Source organism: Oculina patagonica, chromosome 1 (assembly GCF_052425735.1).
Source record: "Oculina patagonica isolate OP01 chromosome 1, crgOcupat, whole genome shotgun sequence".
Classification (NCBI taxonomy): Eukaryota; Metazoa; Cnidaria; class Anthozoa; order Scleractinia; family Oculinidae; genus Oculina; species Oculina patagonica.
In genome coordinates, this window is record NC_135758.1 from 39939432 (window position 1) to 39965193 (window position 25762).

General features: G+C 37.4%; 1 protein-coding gene across 3 annotated transcripts; it reads right to left on the reverse strand.

The window, feature by feature from the left end:
* Positions 1–2162: 2162 nt before the first annotated feature.
* LOC144631007 (matrilin-1-like) lies at positions 2163–23810 on the reverse strand. 3 transcript variants are annotated; one of them, XM_078489377.1, is made up of 9 exons: positions 23747–23810; positions 12030–12108; positions 9205–9620; positions 8413–8572; positions 5467–5891; positions 4770–4920; positions 4177–4329; positions 3586–3727; positions 2163–2546 (listed from the first exon to the last, which is right to left on the reverse strand). In XM_078489377.1, exons 2-8 carry the CDS (start codon positions 12088–12090, stop codon positions 3612–3614), a joined length of 1482 nt encoding a protein of 493 aa, XP_078345503.1. In that variant the 5' UTR covers positions 12091–12108; positions 23747–23810; the 3' UTR covers positions 2163–2546; positions 3586–3611. The 3 variants fall into 3 exon arrangements, with proteins under 3 accessions (XP_078345503.1, XP_078345496.1, XP_078345510.1); XM_078489370.1 differs by lacking the exon at positions 23747–23810 and adding an exon at positions 18852–18910; XM_078489384.1 differs by lacking the exon at positions 23747–23810 and adding an exon at positions 14218–14266.
* Between the last annotated feature and the right edge of the window lie 1952 nt (positions 23811–25762).

Consider the following 25762-nt stretch of genomic DNA (forward strand, 5'->3'; position numbering starts at 1 on the left):
AAGACCGATGCCAATATCCCGCCATATTGAACGAACAAGTTTAGTAGATAAAGGATTTATTTTATGGGCAATAAAGTCTTAAATTAAGAACTGAAATGACTTTCTGTATTGTAACCTGAAGGAAGCCAGTTTAAGGCACGTACGCGGACCGCACGAATTCCTTTGTCGTGATTGGATTTCATAGGTAAGAAAGTATCTTTCTTCTGCGCAAAATTTCAGTGCGAGAGTCGGCGGCAACCACAACAACAAATTTGCGGAAAAATCGCGGGCAATCCCGAGCGGTCAAGATAGGCACATCTTGCCTGCTCAGGTAGCCAATCAGAACACAGGGTTTATGTCGTCTTGCCTGGTAGCGGAGCCAGCCTGCTAGAATTTCATAGCGCGTGTACAGCGGCTATATTCTAATACACAATAAAGGAGCAATGTCACATTATTTTAAGTCATTTTTCTGATTACTTTCAAAATGAAGGAAACCACAAAATAATAGTTTTCTAACATATAACAAGGATGGTTTCGATTGACTAAGATTAAAATGGATTACAATCGACAAACTTTAAAAAACTTGCCAATTTTTTCAAGATGTGTTGTCCGTGACGTAGCGCATGTCATATATGTACACAGTGCTGTCAACAGTGCTATGTTGAGAGCATAAATTGCGGAAGACATTTTTGAATAATGTGAAAGGCAGAATCTCATCTTCGCTTCGACTTTCATTAAAACAAAAAGTAAAGCGGGGTTTCAACCAATGTAGCACTATAAAGGTGGATTTCTAGTGTCTGTTTATTTTTACGTGAGTGCGGACTTCACTTGCGTAAGATGTTGAACCGTACGCACGAAAAAATTATGCTTCAGGGCAAATTCATCTTAAAGAGCGACAAAGGTAACGGAGCGAGAACGATTGTGAAATAGCAGGCTTTTAGAATGAAAGATAATAATGTATTAGGCAGCGGAGCGAAGCGTTCAAAACGAGTTGTCCAAATAATAGAAATAGCTGTGCAAGGCAATTCAACTCGTGACATTATTCTAACGAACAGTTAGCAAAAAAGTAATGGTGAACCTCGGAGCTATATTATCTTACTCCACTACAGGAGTTTATAGAAGGCTCGGTAATAAAACTTCAGTCTTATAGCAAGGGACGTTAATGAACCCAAACACTATTTGCAAAGAGTAGGGCACTAAGCTCCAGGTGTTGTGGCATGGCCTTTGTGTGTAGTAAAGTACAATATGTGTACAGCGCATTTGAACATTTTGGAAAAGTGCTTTATCATGCCGACCAATATCATAAGAACTTCAGAATAAGAAAATGAATGTCCCGTTATTACGGTTTTATCCAACTCCAAGCAATAGAATTAAAAGGGGCGAGCATAAATATCCAGTCTAGGAGTCTAGTGGAAGTAACGCCCAATTCAAATAAGGGTGGAATGTTGAAAGTACAGGTTACACGACGAGAGTGTTAGGTAATTTTGGCACGGCAACGAAGAAGTGCATTTCACAGAGCAGAAGAACGAAACTGTCCAGACCCTTATTTTGCCGTTATTAACGTTTCAGTCTCGTGGCTCAACATTGCGTTAATTACCCACGACCTGCTCCCGTCTAGACTTGTAGCTCAGTCTTGAGAGCAACGGTGTCCTATTCCGGATTTAGTAGGTTCGAATACCACTGAGGTCAATAAGTCAAAAAATTTTTCTGTGAATAGTGTCCCAAATTTCCTTTCAGTAGCCGGCTATTAAACGCTCTGAAAGAAATGCCTGGGTTATTTCCAGCACTCATGATTAGCGTAGCGAAAATTCAATAATTTCCACCTTCTGGCTCAACTGAAATCGCGAGTCTCTCCATCCGTTAGATTTATCTTAATTCCTACAATTATTCCCTCACCCCTCTCCTCGATGTGTTGAGTTTATGACTCCTAGTCAATGACAAAAATTTCGCGTTCGGAAACTGGATTCAGCGTCGGTTTTTTCAATCTTTGTTTTAATAACAGATGAACTTTAAGCTTAATGGCCAAATAATGAATGGAAATGCGTGGAATTGTCTACCCAAAATTCAACCCCAAAGGGTGATATGTCCCGGGGACATTAACGAGGAGTGCATGCACGCATGTTCTCATTGCGGACCTATTTTAAAGATAAGGTATTGGTGTTGAGATCAAGGACATCAAACGCTTCTCTTGGCCCCTTAAAGCTCCTTTATTATTGTTCATTGGTCTTCCGCATTCATGTATACTAAGTTGCACTTAGGTGTAAATCCCCCTTTTAGGATTCCTTTAAAATTATTATCATTATTTTTGTTATTGTTGTTGTTGTTGTTGTTGTTGTTCTTCTCCTTCTCTTCCTCCTCCTCCTCCTCATCGTTATTGTCACCGTCGTCGTCATCTTCGTCGTCATTATCATCATCATCAGCATCATCATCGTCATCATCATCATTATCGTCGTTGTCGTCGACGTCATAATCATCATCGTCGTCGTCGTCTTCATTATCATCATTATTATCCTTATTTTTTAGCCATGTTTAACTTTGTCCGGCCTTAAAAACTACATCGGAAGATCCTAGGAGGAAAAAAAGAAACGCAAATTAGTAAGTTATCACATCAAATGGCCTTTCTGTTATTTGTGTAATTATTTTAATTATTTGTGTAATTATTGGATCAGTGCCAGCACAAAAACACTGACGCATTAAATGTCGACCTAATGCTATGTTAACACTGTGTGGATTCAAGCGCGCTCCACTGTTTCGCAAGCGTTACATGTACAATATAAGAAAGCCAAGCCATAAAACGCGCCCGAGTGCACTGTTGAGTTATATGTTAAGCGCACATTTAAATTAGTTGGCTTATTTAAACTTCATTCATTTTTTTTTACTGCGTACGTTTTGCAGTAAGTTTTTCAGATTCGCCACCCATTTCGATTTAAAAAACCAAACAAAAGTGAAGTGTTCTGTCTTTTTTTGTGGCTTAAAAATATTTCGTACCTATATAAACGTTTCTACAGTTCGGATTGTTTTGCTAAATAATTTCCAATCAATTCTGCGCTGTTCGCGGTAGAATGGTGGCATACACCACTCCAGAAAAGAAAAATCAATTTCAGTGATTCGTACTTCATCCGTCTCCTTCTTATTTCCATTTAAGCGTTTCTGATGAACTCATGCTGAATAAAAGATCATTTCCAACAAAACAAGAAATAGAGGCGAGGTCGTTAAACGCGTATGCACCGCCTATATTGTAAAACGCTTTATAAAACAGTTTCGAATGCTGTGCGCCTTTTGGTTGGCTTAAAAGCTGAGTTTTACAAAGTATAAAACATGGAAAAGGGTTTTACTGTTTCGCGCATGTTCAATCAAAGTATATCATAAAGCATACAAAAAAGCCAAACCCATCAATCAAACTTTCGTAAAACACGCCGGTTTTTTTCTCTCGCGTTCTCAACTTCCCTTTGTGTCATGGCCTAGAATCCCAAGACACGTCCGGGACTTCTGCAGCCTTTCTCGTGCGGAGAAAGTCAGCCAAAAACAATGGCATTCTGGGCGATGGTTTTATGACATTATCACACATGAATAACGTAATAATAATAGTAATAATAGTTTGGTCACCTTTAACAGTCAACAAGCAGGTTTGTTCATTCATCGGATTGCAGAATCTTCTCCCGCAGTTTGCGAAAGAACTTGGGATCATAGTCCCAGTTTCTCTCTTGTTCAGGACGTTGCTGCTGAAATTCGGAAACTCCTGGATCTCCTGAAAACGACAGTTAACACGTGACAACATCAATTCCAGGCGTCTTACAATATGATTTCTTCTCTCATTAAACAGACAAGACAAGACAAGACGAGATGAGACGCGAGGAGACAAGACAAGACAAGACAAGACAAGACAAGACAAGACAAGACAAGACAAGACAAGAGGAGAGGAGACGAGAGGAGACGAGAGGAGATATGACATGACAAGTCAAGAGAAAAGAAGAGAAGCTGTTAATTCTATAAAAGCTATATGCAATCGAAGTAAATCTATCAGATTCACAATCTTAAAATTTGTACACGAAATATATGCCCATAAAGAATTCAACAAGCACTTAAATAATAAGCTCTATTATTTCCAGGTTATTTATAAGTATAAGTTCTAATTCGAGTACATGTCGTCTTCCTCCACTCCCCCCTCCCTTGTACTATATGTCTATAATCACTCACTTTTTGCACATGGTCTTGTCTCCATCCGGTCACCCTCACAGTCTTTTCCATCGCCTCGGCGTGGTGGGTTAGTACAGGTTCTGGTTCTTGTTTCGACCCCTTGGTCATTGCAGTAAGACCAATCACTCCAGCGAGAAAACCCGCCATCAACATCTGAAGCATTAAAAAAACCGTGTGGTATCGTAAACACAAATAACAAATACCCGTCTCCCACATTTTGGGGCGGTTGCGCTTTCAAAACAGGTGTCAAAGTCAAAACCTACACAAGGACCACTTTGTGTGGTATTACACTTCCAATTCATGCTTGTTTTAAAAACACCGGCCGAATATGCGTGCGTTTAAATGCCATTTCCTAATCAAAATTTTGCTTAAATCCTATTTCCCAGCCTATTGTTTGTCCAATTTTGCCCAAATCCCGCTTGCGGTCCCATTTGTTTGTTTGTGATTCCCAGTCCTAGTGAACCAAATCTCATTTTCCCAGTGAAAATTTGCCCCAATCCCAGTTCTCATATTACCCCTTCAGGCCCCTCTCAGACGTCTGACTTGCGATAAAATGAATAAAATGCACGAGTTTATAATCAGGCTATGCTTACTGCAGACTTCTGCCATTATGTCCGTGAACAGATCTGACAGCTCTTCGAAGCTGCTTGCGTTGTAAACGTTGTCTCCTGCAATTTCCTGCAGCTGGCCTGCAAAATTTTTATATTTTCCAATTCCGACAGCAACCCTTTTAACGCCTTTGCCCTACAAAACATCAAAAAATAAGCAAGTCGTTGGTGTTTGCTTTGATAAACTTTTGATCCTTTGACGTGCGCTATGATTGGTCATACTGTTTAAGACCATGTGACACAATTGTAACGTCTCTCGTTCGTATGTTTTAGAACTGTTCTCTTTTCTACCGGGTTCCATCTAATTGACAACTGCCCAGATAGATGTAATATATCAAACACGAAAGACAGTGTTTCAGCACATTTCCAAATAACGAGAAGAGAATTGAAAATAGAACGCACAACCGAGTAGTTTGGACCAAATTCTGTTGGAGAAATCTAATGCTAATCACGGTTTAGAAGATGAATTGTCAATGGCTTTATGAAGTGTAAGGGATTCTCCAAAAACTTTTGAACGATCTAAAAGATGATTTTTAAGGAGAATGTAGGGTTAACGGATCTAAGTTAATTAGATGAACACCAAAAGAGACTGCTATCAGCCCTAACTGCGGTCAGAGCAAACTTTAGCCATAATGAATACCCAGCAATGAATTTACGTATATGTGTAATCCACATTTTATACCTCAAGTGAAGGAATTATTTTTGAGAAGGGTTCAGATGCTTTATTTGTCTTTCCATCCGTAAACAGTATCAATACGTTTGGAAAGTCTGGTCTGTATCCTCCCTCCTTGGTGAAAAGTGACACATTGGCCTCCATCAATGCCCTATCAATGAACGTCGGGCTGCTCAGTTTAATAGGTATGCCTTTAACAAGACTGGTCACTTTCTCGCCACTGTGGTATTTAGCGTCTCCGAACGTGTTCAACAGTTCCGGGCGCTTAGCAAACAAAATATACCCAACGTGAGTAGCTTTTGGGCCAATCGTCAATGCGTCCGCCAGCTGAAGGAGGAAGCCCTTGAGTAACTTAAAGTTCTCCACTCCGACACTTTTTGTTTTGTCCACAAGGAATGCCACATCCAGTCCTGGAGAGTCTTCACAAGTTGACGCTGAGGAAAAGAAATTTTTAAACAATTTGAATCTAAAGTAAGCACTTGTATATACACATATACATGTATATATTATTACCCTGAGACACATAATATAATTATGTTTATTCGTGAAATGGACTCACTACGCTCAGGTATGTGTACTTTGCTCATCACCAGACTGAGGTAACACACCAGCCTAGCAGTGGACAGCTGTTTCGTTTCCTAAGACTACTGGTGCGCTCGTCTTCAGAGATCCACCTTGTGTACCACAAGTGTTGGATCACTGAGGTGGGAGAAATAAGAACTTTTGTCCCATTACCACCATGCCTTACGCAGTGCTGACGAGTCCCAACGAGGACGAAACAGCTGTCCACTGCTAGGCTGGTGTGTTACCTCAGTCTGGGGATGATCAAAGGGCACATTCCTGAGCGTAGTGAGTCCAGTTCGCTAATAAACATAATTTGAATCTACTTTCACTTTTATGAGAAAATTTGAATCTACTTTCACTTTTATATTTATGAGAAAGCAAAATTTCCATATTGATATTCACAATGCTGAATATTCTTTCAAAAAACAAGTGTTATTAGATATTGGCCTGGATTTCTCAGTGACTGTTTCTTTCTTCTCGTGGCCGTACCTATGCTTTGTATTTCCTGGGCTTTGTCGCTATATACATTTTCCGAAATTCCGAAATTCTGTTAAACGATTATGAAATTATGTCAGTTTAGTGATCAATGGCGCAAACAACATCTGGTGCGATCAGATGCAGGCCACCGATTGGGCACAAAAAAATACAATGCCACGAATTTTCTGCCCAACCAGGATGCGCCAGATATGAAGGACAAAATTTTTAACGGCAAAAAAGCAATTCGCCGAAACTAATTCCTGAGCAGTCCATCTTAGTGGTCCATATTGCAAAATTCAAAATTCAATTGCAAATATTATTTTTTTATTTTTTCTTCTCGCGCACGATCAAATCAGTCACATTTTGCAGTCTAGAATGTTCGCAAATGCAATTCTTAAAGAGAAGATTTAACTTAGGGACCTCAAAAGGGAAATATTTTTGTTCAATCGACCCACTTGAATAAATTCGGACAAAGAAAGTTGGCCTGCATAAATTCATTTGAAATATTTTGTCGCCAGAAGCCGCTCAGTCATATCGAGTGACGAAGTCAAATTTATCTAAATAAACGCCTTCTTTCAAATATCGTATCTCGGAAACGAATTCGGTGACCCCCAATTTTTTTTACATTTTTGACACAAGTAACTCATAAACTAGCAGTGGTGAAAGTTTAAGAAAAATTGCAATGTTAGAAGATTTTCGCGCGCACGTACTTAACAAATTTTCCCCTTTAAAATATGTTATTTAGATACCTCTTTTGCTGTAAAATTGCATAAAACTGCTTAGAAATCTTACCCTCAAAGGGAAATTAGCATATATTCAGAGAAATTTTCTTGATTCAAAGCAGCATTTTGGATTTTTTGGAGCACATTACGAGCAACTTTTATTAATCAGAAGCAATTTTTTTTCGATTTTTGGAGCAACTTTTGAGCACCTTTTTGAAAAATTACTGGCAACTTTTTGGGAAATCTCGAGCAACTTGGGGAAAGCCCTAGAAACTCAATAATATCACGGCGAAACTGTCAATCGGTATTAGCTACCAGACTCCGACTGAACACCATCGACTGGCGAACAAAAATTCATTTGATTCTGAGGATGACTTAAATACGCTCTGGTTGTCAACACGTCAGTCACAAACAACAGACCTCTTCAAGACTATCCTTACCTGGACGATTACACCAGGAGAACTAGTGACTTACAAGATACAGTAGAACCCTGATAACTCAAACTCGGATAACTCGAACAACCCCGTTATCCCGAACAGACTTCCATTTCCCTTGGAGTTGACCCCACTTTTTAGTCATTTTTACTCGGTTAACTCGAACTCGGAATAAGCGGATAACTCGAAACCCCGTTAACTCGAACTAAATTTCGTTTCCCTTGATCAAAATTCGGGTCAAATGTACCCCGATAACTCGAATTCCGGTTCTTGCAACTCGCCACGGTTGCCCATTGATTAGAGCAACGAACAGATTACGTATTTGACAGTCATTTTCCACTCTTATCATAAGAATGTATGATCGTGTAAGAGATTCTGCCGAGAGGAGTTCAATTTGCACTGTACTGTATACTGAAGTGCTGAAAAATCAGTACACGATCAATTATTAACTTGGCAAATTTAATATTCTATCGACCCCGATAACTCAAAACCCTGCTAACTCGAACTGTTTTTCGTTTCCCTTCAGAGTTCGAGTTGCCGGGGTTCTACTGTAGTCAATTATGCCGGAATCCCAAACCTTGGAAGAATCCCTACAAAAGATTGATCATCAAAATAGGCTATAACTACTGTATATTAATTTTCATTAATTTATTTACGCAGTCTAACACTAGTGAATTCCTTTATCACTGGTTGAAAGCACGTAACATGAAATTCTTAAGCTGTACTGCTTTTATTTAGAGATTTCGTGGAATACATACGACAAATCAAGTCCGTGATGTTCTTCATTGCTTCACCAAGGTTGTCATAGTCATCAGCATAAAACACATTGTCCCCACCAATCTTTTTTAATACTTTCCGATATTTGTTCCTTCGTGCACCTGGACCGATTCCAACAACGACCAAACGGACACCTTTAGCCTAGAAAGGAAAACAAAAACAAAACAAAACAAAAGAACAAAAAAAAAAAACAATAATAGCAGCAGCAACAACAACAACGTAACAACGGTTTTTTACGTCTTGTTTTCATCTCCTGGACTTATTCTAAATGTTGTTTTCAATTGGCGTCATCAAAACTGCAAAACCCTTTACCAGCTGCAGTCATCTTACAAAGCTTTTCTTTTTACCAACATTACCCTATGTGTGAACATTCAAGTGGTACAATGCTTTCACTTTAACATAAAGAGCTTTGAAATTCTTGACTTATTTCTAAGTAATGTGTTTTTTCCAAGAGTAGCAAAAGTGTACACATGTTCTGTTCTTTAATTATTTGGTACATCTTTTTTATATATTATAACAACTAACCGGACTCCGACCCTGGTAAGTTTTTTAATGGATCCGGCTCGATGGACCATGTAAATATTTTGAATTCACTGATTTTGTTTTGCTTTTGGACTTTTTTCATTGTAAGCCAAATTTCGTCCAAACGTCGATTAAAAAACAAAACAAAAAAATGGATTATTTTGGGAAAAAACCCAAGCTTTGGACGCTCGATTCACATTACTTGTTTTTATGGTTTTTGGAAAAAAACCCATATGCTTAATTCCCCTTACCTTTAAATCCTTGACAGCGTTTTCATATTGCACATCTTGAGTATTAGGGTGCGATCTGCCGTCCGTGAACAGTACCATCACATTCCGCACCCCATCCCTGTCTCCACTTTTCGGGGTAAACATTTCTTTAGCCTTCTGCAGTGCATAGTCCAGACGGGTTGGTTGCTTCAGCTTGTTAATGGCCTTGTTTATCAGATCAAGAAGGGCTTTTTCAGTGTAGAAGTTAGTGTTGTTAAAGTAGTTGTGAATGGTGCTTTCTTTGTGGAATGTTTCCAAGGACACGTGCGTTCTGTCTTCTGAGACATTAAATTGCTGAACAAGAAGCCTCAGAGCTTCTTTTAATTTGGGAACGTTCACTTTTTCGATACTTTTTGTTGTATCTACCACTAGACCAAGGTCAAGTTTACATTTGGAATCTGGAAAGAAAAAGGAATCATGTTTTGAGACTGAATCATCCGAGTGAAATAAGCCCTGGGCTTAAGGTATACTACTTTGCAACTGCTTATGTAGAGCACTAGATGCTACAGGTCTTCATCTTTATCTTTTACTCTACCAAAGACTATCTCATTGGAACGATCAAAAGCCAAGATCTCTTTGGTTAAAATTCATTCAAGTGCTTCCAATAACGCAATGTTGTAGTCAAGGATTAACCAGCATTAGTTCAATCGTTTCTCTTTACAGCAACCTTCAGATTTAGCGACATACAATTGATACTTACTCGAGTCTGTAGCAGCAAAGCTTACAATACAATACAATACAAAACAATACAATACAATACAATACAATACAATACAATACAATACAATACAATACAATACAATACAATACAATACAATACAATACAATACAATACAATACAATACAATACAATACAATACAATACATACTAGTTATGCAACGCTTTCGAGTGGTATACTATGGAATATCCCACGAGTCACTTGTATTTTCTCGGTATACACATGAGCCTTTAGGCGAGTGTGTATACGAAGAAAATACAAGTGACAAGTGGGATATTCCATAGTATACCACGAGAAAGTGTTGTGTAACTATTTTATACCATGCCATAGAAAATACGCTTACTAAATTTCAGCGAGAATAAGATCGCAGCGCACGATGGGAAGGTTGGGTTGAATACCGTCGAATATACAACGGCTTTCCTGTATTCTGATTGGCTGTATTTTCTATGGCATGGTATAAAATACAATACAATACAATACAATACAATACAATACAATACAATAATACAATACAATACAATACAATACAATACAATACAATTCAATACAATTCAATACAATACAATACAATACAATACAATTCAATACAATTCAATACAATTCAATACAATACAATACAATTCAATACAATACAATGCAATGCAATACAATACAATACAATACAATTCAATACAATTCAATACAATTCAATACAATTCAATACAATTCAATACAATACAATACAATACAATACAATACAATACATACTAGTTATGCAACGCTTTCGAGTGGTATACTATGGAATATCCCACGCGTCACTTGTATTTTCTCGGTATACACACGAGCCTTTAGGCGAGTGTGTATACGAAGAAAATACAAGTGACAAGTGGGATATTCCATAGTATACCACGAGAAAGTGTTGTGTAACTATTTTATACCATGCCATAGAAAATACGCTCACTAAATTTCATCGAGAATAAGATCGCAGCGCACGATGGGAAGGTTGGGTTGAATACCGTCGAATATACAACGGCTTTCCTGTATTCTGATTGGCTGTATTTTCTATGGCATGGTATAAAATACAATACAATACAATACAAGACAATACAAGACAATACAATACAATACAATTCAATACAATTCAATACAATTCAATGCAATGCAATGCAATGCAATGCAATGCAATGCAATGCAATGCAATGCAATGCAATGCAATGCAATGCAATGCAATACAATGCAATGCAATGCAATGCAATACAATACAATGCAATGCAATGCAATGCAATACAATACAATACCATACAATGCAATGCAATACAATGCAATACAATACAATACAATACAATGCAATACAATACAATACAATACAATACAATGCAATAGAATACAATACAATGCAATGCAATACAATACAATACAATACAATACAATGCAATGCAATGCAATGCAATGCAATGCAATGCAATACAATGCAATACAATACAATGCAATGCAATGCAATACAATGCAATACAATACAATACAATGCAATGCAATGCAATGCAATGCAATACAATACAATACAATACAATACAATACAATGCAATGCAATGCAATGCAATACAATACAATACAATGCAATGCAATGCAATGCAATACAATACAATACAATACAATACAATACAATGCAATGCAATGCAATGCAATACAATACAATACAATGCAATGCAATGCAATACAATACAATACAATACAATACAATACAATGCAATACAATGCAATACAATACAATACAATACAATACAATTCAATACAATACAATACAATTCAATACAATACAATACAATACAATACAATACTGTGGATACAATATGAGATAGCTATAGCCAACTCATATCCAACGCACGCTCATTAAATAATTGTTAAATAGCTTATAAGCTTAGGAACAAGCCAGCTGGTAACCAGGGTTATGCCGCTAGGGTTAAATTATGCCATTTTCTGCAAGTTTCCCACGGGTTGGCTGATACACTTTTCTCAATGGTTCACCAGCGATTAAATAGATGCAATTTTCCCCCAATCACTACCTCTAGAGTTTAAGTTGATAAAAGAAAATAAGTAATTCTTGCTCACCCGCGGCAGTCAAGGACAGCATACCCAGAAAACAGGCCAAAATATGCACCAGTGCAGTCATCTTGTTTTGTCTTCAAAACTAATGCAAAAAACAACATATCAGTGGCATTTAAGCTTTACCATGTGTTACGAAGTGAAATTTTTGTTATTTTGTGCTTCGAAATTCTGTTTAGTTCACATCGAATTTAGTAAACTTGACCATGGTGACCATAAGATTGATACAGGCGGACACATTTAATAGCAATGTCAATAGCAATTGGGATTTTGAGACAACTTCGAGACCACCACCAAGATTTGCTTTGTCTTGTTTAGTGTATATAACGTAAACAGAAGATTAGATTTATCTGTTATATCACGGCATTCAACCCTGCGAACAACTTATACCTATCTTGTACTCCAATCGTACTTTGAACAACAGACCTAAGTAAGGAACGTGGATGAGATAAGAGTTCTTTTCGTCAACCACACCTTCTAAGGAACGCCGTCCAGGTCAACTTTACTTTACAACTTTGCACATTGTTTCAAATAGTTTGGCGAACTTGGAAATTGAAATTGACACTACTAGTTACACCATTAAGAGATTCAGGCGAATTATGCAAAGGAAACAGAAAGTTAAACAAGTAGTTCTGTTATAAAAGGGATAGTACCTCCAACATTTTGCACTTTTCGAGCACGAAATGCAATTTTGCACTTTGCAGTCATGGCATGTTGTAGCGTCAGGCGTCTTGCAAACTGAGCATGCTTCAAAACCTCATGAAACCAAAATATACCATTGACAAAAATGTGATGTAATTTGCTAGTGTTTAAACCGCATATTTTTAGCAAAAATGAAACACATTTTATCAGTAACTGTCGTAGAAAAAAAACACCGGATTTTTGAGTTGCTTACGCTTCGATGGTTGCTGACAACTTGTAAGCAACATTTTTATCTTCATTTCAGGGCTGTAAGGCATTTCGTACGTTACCCAATTGGCATTCATAGTGAGGTGGGATCATGCAAATACTGGCCTATCGGAGGTCAAAAACAATAGAAAATTTCAAACTTTCAGCCCTAAAAGTATTTGTGGCCACTTACGAGAGGTCGCTTACGACAGGATGCGACTAAAGTGATTTAGCGGGGAAATGTTTGGTTATTCGGTTAAATTGGCCTCGGTTACGAGAGGTGGTCGCACAGGCGGTTCGACTGTATTTAAGTTGGCTAGATTTACTAGATTTCGTTTTCGGCAAACAATGAAGCCACCGAAAAGGCTAAATGGCAAAATTTTTATTAAGTTGACTAGTATAATAATTTGATCTTTTTGGATTACAGTTACTTTTTAGTTAATCAAAGCGATCGAAAAGGCCAAGGAGCAAAATTTAGCCATAGAAGGGAGGTCAAAAGAAAAGGGGATGGAATCAAATTAGGTTCCTGTCGACGTGGCAAATTGTTAGATGGAAGTTGGCGACTGACTTGCAAGAGAAACGCGATTGAAACAGTTCCACGAAAGAAAGTGACGTGGTACATAATATACAGATCAAACATTTTTCCTTAACACAATAATGTAAACTATTGCTTTTACTTCGTTAAATTTAAGAGTGAGCCATAGAAAAGAAAAGGGAATGGAAACAAACTAGGTTCTTGACGACGTGGCAAATTGTTAAGTGGAAGTTTGTGGCTAACTTGAAAGAGAAAAATTGGTTGAAACAGTTTCACGATCGAACGTGGTACATAATATTCAGATCAAACACTTTCTTCTAACACCATAATGTACATTATTGCTTTTACCTAGCTGAATTCAAGAGTGAGCCATAGAAAAGATATCAAAAGAAAAGCGAATGGAAACAAATTAGGTTCTTGACTACGTGGCAAATTGTTAAGTGGAAGTTGATGGCTCACATGCAAGAAAAAAATTGGTTGAAACAGTTTCACGATCGAAAGTGTACATAATATACAGATCAAACACTTTCTCCTTAACACCATAATGTAAATTATTGCTTTTACCTCGCTAAATTAGCCATGGAAAAGATCTCAAAAGAAAAGCGAATGGAAAAAAACTAGGTTCTTAACGACGTTGCAAATTGTAAAGTGCAAGTTGGTAGCTCACTTGCAAGAGAAAACCGGTTGAAACAGTTTCACGATCGGAGGTGGTACATAATATACAGATCAAACACTTTCCCCTAACATCATGATGTAGGTTATTTCTCTTACCTCGCTAAATTCAAGAATGATTTCGGTTACTGCTAAGCCTCCCTCGACGTGAAACAAGAGAGTGAAAAGAATGAAATAAATGGCTGTAATTTACGTGAGTTGTACAGTGCGCTGAAGAAGACTTGTTTGATTGATGTATGAAGAACAGTAGCCATACAGAAAGCTCGACGTACAAGTAACAGACTGTCTGTCTTCTTAATGTCTGTCTTCTGTCTACAAGGACGTTCTGCAACCGTTGAATGATTGCTCCTGGCAACTGAAGTGTTTCCAAGAAACACTTTTAGTGTCTGGGGAACTTCCACACGTAGACTTTAGTTGTAGAGCGTTTACTGTCGTAACCCTTGTAGCTGTGACATTCAATGCTTTGTAAATGTGCTTGAACAATGATCAAAATCAGTTTTGTCTGACGTGTACTTTCTCGTTTAAATTCAAGAGTGAGCCATAGAAAAGAAAAGGGAATGGAAACAAAATAGGTTCTTGACTACGTGGCAAATTGTTAAGTGGAAGTTGGTGGCTCACTTGCAAGAGAAAAATTGGTTGAAACAGTTTCACGATCGAAAGTGGTACATAATATACAGATCAAACACTTTCTTCTAACACCATAATATAAATTATTGCTCTTACCTCGCAAAATTCAAGAGTAAGCCATAGAAAAGAAAAGGGAATGGAAACAAACTAGGTTCTTGTCGACGTCTTAAATTCCGGTTAACTGGTAGTTTGTGACTGACTTGCAATTGCAATAGAAACAATTGAAACGTAACAGCTTCACGAACAAAAATGGTAGATAATGTACAGATCAAACACTTTCCCCTAATACCATAATGAAAGTTATTGCTTTTACCTCTCTAAATTCAATAGTGAGCCAAACGATCTCAAAAGAAAAGCGAATGGAAACAAACTAGGTTGTCGACGTGGATAATTTTGAATTAAAGTTGGTGACTGGCTTGCAATAGAAGCAGTTTAAACAGTTTCACGATCGGAAGTGCTACATAATATACAAATCAAACACTTTAATTTTCCTAACACCATAATGTACATTATTACTCTTTCCGCGCTTAATTCAAGAGCGGGCCATAGATAATGTATCAAAAGAAAAGCGATTGGAAATAAACTAGGTTCTTGTTGACGTGGCAAATTGTTAAGTGCAAGTTGGTAGCTCACGTGCAAGAGAACACCGGTTGAAACAGTTTCACGATCGGAGGTGGTACATAATATACAGATCAAACACTTTCTTCTTAACACCATAATGTAAATTATTGCTCTTACCTCGCTAAATTAGCCATGGAAAAGATCTCAAAAGAAAAGGGAATGGAAACAAACTAGGTTCTTAACGACGTAGCAAATTGTTAAGTGCAAGTTGGTAGCTCACTTGCAAGAGAAAACCGGTTGAAACAGCTTCACGATCGGAGGTGGTACATAATATACAGATCAAACACTTTCTCCTTAACATAATAATGTAAAATATTGCTTTTAAATCGTCAAAGAGTGAGCCATAGAAAAGAAAAGGGAAAGGAAACAAACTAGGTTCTTGTTGACGTGGTAAATTGTTAAGTGGAAGTTGGTAGCTCACTTGCAAGAGAAAACCGGTTAAAACAGCTTCACGATCGGAGGTGGCTGAGGTGGTACATAATATTCAGATCAAACACTTTCTCCTTACACCATAATATAAATTATTGCTCTTACCTCGCTATATTCAAGAGTGAGCCATAGAAAAGAAAAGGGAATGGAAACAAACTAGTTCTTGACGACGTGTGAAATTGTTAACTTGAAGTTTGTGACTGACTTGCAATTGCAATAGAAGCTTTGAAACGTATCAGCTTCACGAACAAAAATGGTAGATAATGTACCGTCAAACACATTTCTCTAATACCATAATGAAAGTTATTGCTTTTACCTCGCTAAATTCAAGAGTGAGCCATAGAAAAGATCACAAAAGAAAAGCGAATGGAAACAAACTAGGTTCTTGTCGACGTGGATAATTTTGAATTGAAGTCGGTGACTGACTTGCAATAGAACAGTTTAAACAGTTTCACGATCGGAAGTGGTACAAAATATACAAATCAAACACTTTCGTCTAGCTACATAATGTATATTATTGCTCTTACCTCGTTAAATTCAATAGTGAGCCATAGAAAAGATATCAAAAGAAAGGTTCTTGTTGACGTGGCAAATTGTTAAGTACAAGTTGGTAGCTCACTTGCAAGAGAAAACCGATTGAAACAGCTTCACGATAGGAGGTGGTACATAATATACAGATCAAACACTTTTCTTAACAAAATAATGACATTATTGCTTTTACCTCTCTAAATTCAAGAGTAGCCATAGAAAAGATATTAAAAGAAAAGCGAATGGAAACAATATAGGTTCTTAACGACGTGGCAAATTGTTAAGTGCAAGTTGGTCGCTCACTTGCAAGAGAACACCGGTTGAAACAGTTTCACGATCGGAGGTGGCAGATAATATACAGATCAAACACTTTCTCCTTAACACCATAATGCAAATTATTGCTCTTACCTCGCTAAATTAGCCATGGAAAAGATCTCAACAGAAAAGCGAATGGAAACAAACTAGGTTCTTAACGACGTGGCAAATTGTTAAGTGCAAGTTGGTAGCTCACTTGCAAGAGAAAACCGGTTGAAACAGTTTCACGATCGGAGGTGGTACATAATATACAGATCAAACACTTTCCCCTAACATCATGATGTAGGTTATTTCTCTTACCTCGCTAAATTCAAGAATGATTTCGGTTACTGCTAAGCCTCCCTCGACGTGAAACAAGAGAGTGAAAAGAATGAAATAAATGGCTGTAATTTACGTGAGTTGTACAGTGCGCTGAAGAAGACTTGTTTGATTGATGTATGAAGAACAGTAGCCATACAGAAAGCTCGACGTACAAGTAACAGACTGTCTGTCTTCTTAATGTCTGTCTTCTGTCTACAAGGACGTTCTGCAACCGTTGAATGATTGCTCCTGGCAACTGAAGTGTTTCCAAGAAACACTTTTAGTGTCTGGGGAACTTCCACACGTAGACTTTAGTTGTAGAGCGTTTACTGTCGTAAACCTTGTAGCTGTGACATTCAATGCTTTGTAAATGTGCTTGAACAATATCAAAATCAGTTTTGTCTGACGTGTACTTTCTCGTTTAAATTCAAGAGTGAGCCATAGAAAAGAAAAGGGAATGGAAACAAACTAGGTTCTTGACGACGTGGCAAATTGTTAAGTGGAAGTTGGTGGCTCACTTGCAAGAGAAAAATTGGTTGAAACAGTTTCACGATCGAAAGTGGTACATAATATACAGATCAAACACTTTCTTCTAACACCATAATATAAATTATTGCTCTTACCTCGCAAAATTCAAGAGTAAGCCATAGAAAAGAAAAGGGAATGGAAACAAACTAGGTTCTTGTCGACGTCTGAAATTCCGGTTAACTGGTAGTTTGTGACTGACTTGCAATTGCAATAGAAACAGTTGAAACGTAACAGCTTCACGAACAAAAATGATAGATAATGTACAGATCAAACACTTTCCCCTAATGCTGTAATGAAAGTTATTGCTTTTACCTCTCTAAATTCAAGAGTGAGCCAAACGATCTCAAAAAAAAAGCGAATGGAAACAAACTAGGTTGTCGATTTGGATAATTTTGAATTAAAGTTGGTGACTGGCTTGCAATAGAAACAGTTTAAACAGTTTCACGATCGGAAGTGCTACATAATATACAAATCAAACACTTTAATTTTCCTAACACCATAATGTACATTATTGCTCTTTCCGCGCTTAATTCAAGAGCGGGCCATAGATAATGTATCAAAAGAAAAGCGAATGGAAATAAACTAGGTTCTTGTTGACGTTGCAAATTGTTAAGTGCAAGTTGGTAGCTCACGTGCAAGAGAAAACCGGTTGAAACAGCTTCACGAACAAAAATGGTAGATAATGTACAGATCAAACACTTTCCCCTAATACCATAATGGAAGTTATTGCTTTTACCTCCCTAAATTCAAGAGTAAGCCATAGAAAAGATCTCAGAACAAAATGCGAATGGAAACAAACTAGGTTCTTGTCGACGTGGATAATTTTGAATGAAAGTTGGTGACTGATTTGCAATAGAAACAGTTTAAACAGTTTCACGATCGGAAGTGGCACATAATATACAAATCAAACACTTTAATTTCCTAACACCATAATGTACATTATTGCTCTTTCCTCGCTTAATTCGAGAGTGAGCCAAAGATAATGTATCAAAAGAAAAGCGAATGGAAATAAACTAGGTTCTTGTTGACGTGGCAAATTGTTAAGTGCAAGTTGGTAGCTCACGTGCAAGAGAAAACCGGTTGAAACAGTTTCACGATCGGAGGTGGTACATAATATACAGATCAAACACCTTTCCGTAACACCATAAGGCAGTAAATTATTGCTCATACCTCGATAAATTCAAGAGTGAGACATAGAAAAGATATCAAACGAAAAGCGAATGGAAACAAACTAGGTTCTTAACGACGTGGCAAATTGTTAAGTGCAAGTTGGTAGCTCACTTGCAAGAGAAAACCGGTTGAAACAGCTTCACGATCGGAGGTGGTACATAATATACAGATCAAACACTTTCTCCTAACACCATAATGTAAATTTTCGCTCCTACCTTGCTAAATACAAGAGTGATTTCTGTTACTGCCAAGCCTTTCCTGCAGACTTGTGAAACAAGAGAGTGAAATAACTTACAGTAATTTAAGTGATTTGTACAGTACGCCTGAGGAAAACAAGTTTGATTGACGTATGAAGAACAGTAGCCACACAGAAAGCTCGACGTACATCTAACAGGTTTTCTGTCTTCATTAAATGGACTTTTGGTTTGGCAGATAAAACAAACTAAGAGATTAATAAACATAAAATAGAAAGGCATATCTTGGTGTATGTAGCCAATTCGACAAAGGTTGTCAGAAAAAAGCACAAAAGTGCACGCGACAAGTCAAATAGGTGGTCTGGGTATTCATATTAATTTTGCATATTGGCTTAGAAGAAATGTACAAGTTTATATTTTTGCACTTGAGGATTTTATTTTTCTCCTCAGGAGGCCTTTTTCTGTAGTTTCACTTTTACTGTCGCATGCCTTTGAGTTTTGAAAATTCTTCTAAACTTAAGGGGGCTAAAGGGGGCTAAACTTAAGGGGGCCTTCTTTCCACATGTCTGAAGAGAAAGAAAACGTGCAAATTCGCGTTTGTCATGTCGCCATCTTATTAGTATTCAGCACGTGCAGTGGCTCTCTACTTCTACCCATTCTACCTTTCGGTCTTGTCGCGTGCACTTTTACCTTTTTTTCCTACAACCTTTCTCGAATTAGCTGTACTTTAAAATCAGTACGCAATTTGTGTGTAATGTAAAATAAAATACAGAATCAGACTTCACTTGTCTGTGAGTAAAATAGTTTTTTGTGATATTGTAATGATAATTGGCCTCAGCTGCGATCAATGAATCTGTCAATCGATCGATTGGCGTTGTCACATAATAATTATAACATGCATCTTGCACGCAATGAAAACTGTATGCTGTTTAAAGACTTGCCCACCAACCACCCTCCAAAGAAAAACTATAATGTTATTAGAAATGTTATTAGTTTTGGAAAATCATTTTGCTTCTGAAAAACCATTTTCGATGAACTGATAAAATTTTGTAATATATTGAATAATGCAATAAGTATCAGTTTTGTCTGACGTGTACTTTCTCGTTGCTAAACGACTCGATATGGTATACCGTGAATCCTTTTTGAAAACGCGTCCCCCGAATTCACTTTTTTACATGAACGATTTGCTCCATTTATTTACCAGAAAACTTAATATAATAACAATTGGAAGATTATTTCTTCTCCGAAAACTTGTTTTGAGAAGTCGTGTTCTTTGAATGAATTCGTCGTTTATATTATCAATGCAAACATACAAGGACGTTCTGCAACCTTTGATTGATTGCTCCTGGCAACTGATGTGTTTCCAATAAACACTTTTAGTGTCTGAGGAACGTAATATGTATCAAGAAAATTTCACTCGTACACTGTAGTTGAAGGGATTTTAAATTGTTGTAAACTTGTAACTATAACATTTTGCTTTGTTAATTTGCTTGAACAATGAGTAAAAGGAGGTCCAGTCGATATAGACTTTTTAGTTTCTATTAGGAGTCCTTGACACGTTTATAAATTACTAATGCTATTGTAATCTTGTCACTTTGTAATGTGTGTGTGGCAAATTAAATCTAAAACCTGAAAATAAAATTAAAAATGTACCAAGTAGAGAGTGTACGGAAGGTTGCGGTTCAATTCCCATCTGTAAACTCAGAATTTTTTTCCGAGTTCTTCTCCCCACAGATATCATCCCTTATAATTTGTTTATGGAATGTCTCCGTTTGATTTAAAATCATAAGCACTTTTTCGAAGCTTTGATTATAATGAGTGTTTTGGGAGCCTTTTCAGTGTGAAATTTTCTTTCAAACTAGAAAAATTTCAGATTTAAAATGTTCTAACGTAAGATATTTTTTTCGTCAAATCACGGCTGTAAGGCATTTCGTACGTCAGCCAACTGGCATTCATAGTGAAAAGGGATCATGGCAAGTAGTAGCCTATCTGAGGTTAAAACAATTTTATAGAAAGTTTCGCACTTTTTAGCCCTAAAAGTGTTCGCAGTCACCGGCGAGAGGTGGTCGCTTACGGCATGTTTCGTGTATAGTGATCTGACTGGTAAATTTTTGGTTATTTGGAAAACGTCGTCACTTTTGAGAGGTGCACGCACAGATGGTTCGACTGTATTTAAGTTGGCTAGATTTGTCTAGATTTCGAAGAAGAAAAACACCGGCGGACAAAAAGGCTAAAGAAGGAAATTTTGCCGTGAAAAGATTTCAAAAGGAAAGGGAATGAAAACAAGCTGGGTTCTTGGCGACTTGGCAAATTGTTTACTGAAAGTTTGTGACTGACTTGCAAGAGGAAACCCGGGTTGAAACAGTTTTAAGAAAGTGGGGCATAATCAGCATAATATACAGATCAAACACTTTTCCCTAACACCATAATATGTACTATTGCTTTTACCTCGCTAAATTAGCCATAGAAAAGATATCAAAAGAAAAGGGAATGGAAACAAACTAAGGTTTTGTCGACGTGGATAATGGTTAACTGGAACTTGTGACTACCTTACAAGAGTAAACCGATTTGATTAACAGTTTTACGAACGAAAGTGGTACATTAGTATATCAGATCAAACTACTTTGCCCCCTGACACCTATAATTATTTCTCTTACCTCGCCAAATTCTAAGAAGGATTTTGGTTACTGGGAAACCTCCTCCGCAGACTTTAGTGAAAGACTTCAGAGAGTGAATTGAGTGTGAAATTAATGACTAATTTACGTGTGTTGGTACAGTGCACTGAAGAAGACTTGTTTGATTGATGTATGAAGAACAGTAGCCATTAAGAAAGCTCGATTGTAAACTTATAAACTGTCTGTCTTCATTAGTTTGACGTTTGAGTTCTGGTAGATAAAACAAAGAGTTGAATAACCATAGAAAGTACGAAGTTGTGACATCAATTGTATATTAAAACTAAGTACTCAATTTGTGTGTAATGTAAATATATCACTACATTGTGACGAATGAGGCTTCACTTGTCTGTAAGTTAAATTAGTTTTTCGACAGGAAATTGTGATGATAATTAACGTCAGCGTGAGATCATTTCAATCAATGAGTCGATGGATCGACTCATTGTACTTACCAATCTATATCTAATCAATCTGTCAATCGATGGATCTTGGTTGGTACATAATAGTTATAACACGTCATTATCTTGCACGGATGATATGATGTTGAGTGCAGTTATCTGAGTTTTAAAGAAGCTTTTTTACGGTACGCTGTTTAGAGGCTTCCCTTCACCACCCACCCCCCTCGCAAAGAAAAATTACAATGTTATTAGAAATGTTATTAGTTCTGGAAAACCATTTTAGCTCCTGAAAAACCATTTTGAATGAAGTGGTTAAATTTTGTAATATTGAATAATGCAATAGGTATCAGTTTTGTCTGACGTGTACTTTCTCGTTGCTAAATGACTCGATATGGTATACCGTGAATCTCATTGAAAACGCTTCCCTCGAATTCACTTTTTTACATGGTCAATTTCCTCCATTTTATTCAGGAAACTTTATATAATAAGATTGGGGTTTTTTTGTGGTTGTTTGTCAGTGTTCTATGAATGAATTCGTCATTTATATCATCAGAGCAAACATACAAGGACGTTCTGCAACCTTTGAATGATTGCTCCTGGAAACTAAAGTGTTTCCAAGAACCACTTTGAGTGATTGGGGAATAACTACCAGTTCCACACGTACACTTTAGCTGTAGGGCTTCTACTGTCGTAAACCTTGTAGCTGTGACATTCAATGCTTTTGTAAATGTGCTTGGAACAATGATCAAAAGGAGGCCCGGTTGATATAGACTTTTTTTTATTAGACTCTTTGCCACTATTAAGACTCCTTGCTATTGTAATCTTGTCACTTTATTTTGTTTTTGTGTGTGGCGAATTGAATTAACTATAAGCTAAAACTAAAAATAAAAATGTACCTAGTAGAAAGTGTACCGAAAGTTCGTGGCTTCCCCTAAATCCCATTTTAGAACTCAGAATTTATTCGAGTTCTTGTCTCCGCAGATATCATTCCATTATCATTTGTTTATAATGAGTGTTTTACGGAGCCTGTTCAGTTTGAAATTTTCTTTCAAACTAGGAAACTTTCAGATTTTAAATGTTCTAACGTGAGATATTTCTTTCCGTCAAATCACGGCGCAAAGCATTTTGTACGTTACCCAACAAGCATTCATAGTGAGGTAGGATCATGCAAAGCAGTGGTCAGTAGTGATTCGGAGGTTAAAACAATTTTATAGAAAATTTCGCACTAAAAAGTGTTTGCAGTCACCGGCGAGAGGGGGTCGCTTACGGCATGTTTCGTGTATAGTGATCTGACTGGTAAATTTTTGGTTATTTGGAAAACGTCGTCACTTTTGAGAGGTGCACGCACAGATGGTTCGACTGTATTTAAGTTGGCTAGATTTGTCTAGATTTCGAAGAAGAAAAACACCGGCGGACAAAAAGGCTAAAAAAGGAAATTTTGCCATGAAAAAAATTCAAAAGGAAAGGGAATGGAAACAAGCTGGGTTCTTGGCGACGTGGCAAATTGTTTACTGAAAGTTTGTGACTGACTTGCAAGAGAAAACCCGGGTTGAAACAGTTTTACGAAAGTGAAACATAATCAGCATAATATGCAGGTCAAACACTTTTCCCTTACACCATAATGTGTACTATTGCTTTTACCTCGCTAAATTAGCCATAGAAAAGATATCAAAAGAAAAGGGAATGGAAACAAACTAGTTTTTTGTCGACGTGGATAATTGTTAACTGGAAGTTGTGACTCCTTTCAAGAGTAAACCGATTGAAACAGTTTCACGAACGAAAGTGGTACATAGTATACAGATCAAACACTTTCCCCTAACACCGTAATGTAGATCATTCCTCTTACCTCGCTAATTTCAAGAGTGATTTTGGTTACTGCCAAACCTCCTTCGCAGACTTGTGAAAAAAGAGAGTGAAGAGAGTGAAATAAATGACTAATTTACGTGTGTTGTACAGTGCGCTGAAGAAGACTTGTTTGATTGATTTATGAAGAACAGTAGCCATACAGAAAGCTCGACGTACAACTTACAAACTGTCTGTCTTCATTAATTTGACTTTGGGTTTGGTAGATAATTCAAAGAGTTGAATAAACATAAAATAGAAATGGATATCATTGTATATAAAATAAGTACACAATTTGTGTGTAGTGAAAATACAGTCGAACCCCGTTATTTCGAACCGTCAGGGGAAACAAAAAATAGTTCGAAATAGCGGGAGTTCGAAATAGCCGATAGTAAATGACTGAAGGGCAAATCCAAGGGAAACGGGTTTTAGTTCGAATTAACGGGGAATTCGAAATAACCGAGTTCGAATTAGCGAGGTTCAACTGTATACTACAGTGACGAATCAGGCTTCACTGATTATCTTTGTGATGATAATTGGCGTCAGCTGAATCAATCAAGCAATTAATCTGTCAATCAATCGATTGGCTTTGTCAGATAATAGTCAAAATACGTATCTTGCACGCAATAAAAGTAATAGACAAATTCGGCTAACACATCACGTGATTTGAATTGGGTGTTTACATTGCCTGAAAACGAGGCTCTCCTTTGGTTTGCTTTCAAAATGGCTTCCGCTTGTAATTGTTGTCCAAATCATGTGCGTTGCTGTAGCTGTTCCTTCACGAAAAAACATCAAAAATGGTCAAAATCTATGAGGAACTTTCCTCAGTTTAGCCCAATAACGTGTTCTTTGTGGCTAGAACAAGGAGGCAAAAAGAATGCTGGCGAAAAAAGCTACAAGTTCTTTCGAGAAGGGTATGTTTATGACATTTATGCTTGCGAGGAATCGGGTGACTTTTATGTTAAAGCGCGCTGTTATAGATCTCTAAGAAAAAGCGAAGAGCCGCATTATTTATCTGCAATCTTCAGGGAGAACGATGGCAGAGCCAAAGTTTCGAAAGCACACTGTTCCTGCAAAGGGGGAAGTGGTGGACACTGCAATCACATATTTGCATTAATTTTCCAGCTGAACGACTATTCATGTTTAAATATAAAGGAAATCCCTAGTGATGCAACTTGTACAAGTCTTCCCCAATCCTGGCATATTCCAAGAGCTGCTTCTATCTGCCCTTTACCTGTAATGGGAACTCATTATGCCCGCGCAGAAACAGACAGATGTGGAAAGAGGAAAAGAGACCCTGTCAGGTGTAAACTATATGATGCTAGGGGACCTGTTTTAAGATGTGGACTCCCAAGTCATCACGTGATGGATCAAGTGCATTATCTACAACAAAGAGAAAATCCTCCCCCCTTTTCTTATTTGTTATGCGATCAAGAACCAGGTTTGTTAGTGAACACTGTATTTGGAAATGTGCCCCTTGGTGCTTGCCTAGGATATCAGCTTCAAGATTGTGGTCGACCAAACACAACCTTTGTGAGCAACTTCACAGGAGTTACTGTTCCTTCAGACAATACAGCACTCCATGAATTTCCTGATATTCCAATTGTTCAGGCTGACACGACACCCTTTGATTTAAATGAATTTCAAGGTGTAGACCAAACTGATTTTATTGACTTTTTTGTTGATCACATAGTAATAGATTTAAAAGAAGCTCATGCTATGGAGAGGAGAACAGTTTTGCAGGGTGAATCTGCTGAATGGCTTAATCAACACAACTACAGACTAACTGCCTCTAACTTTGGCAAAGTTTATTTCCGGGTTCAAAGGCCATCAGAATCAATGTTGAAAACTATATTTGTACCAAAGGATTTGTCTAATGTGAGAGCCATTGCACACGGTAAAGCAAAAGAGAAACTTGCAAGGACAGTATATGCCAAACAAATGCAAAAGCAAGTACCAAGTTTTGTGGTTTTTGATGCAGGTCTATCTGTACATCCGACTTTTCCATATCTTGGAGCAA

Bases quoted from the DNA above. Each gene is read 5' to 3' on its own strand.
- LOC144631007 (XM_078489377.1), bottom strand. From the start codon at position 12,090: ATGACTGCACTGGTGCATATTTTGGCCTGTTTTCTGGGTATGCTGTCC. The intron at 9,621-12,029 runs GTGAGCAAGAAT...TTTTCTTTCCAG, and splicing joins GCTGTCCTTGACTGCCGCGG to ATTCCAAATGTAAACTTGAC. The intron at 3,728-4,176 runs GTGAGTGATTAT...TGTCGTTTTCAG, and splicing joins GACAAGACCATGTGCAAAAA to GAGATCCAGGAGTTTCCGAA.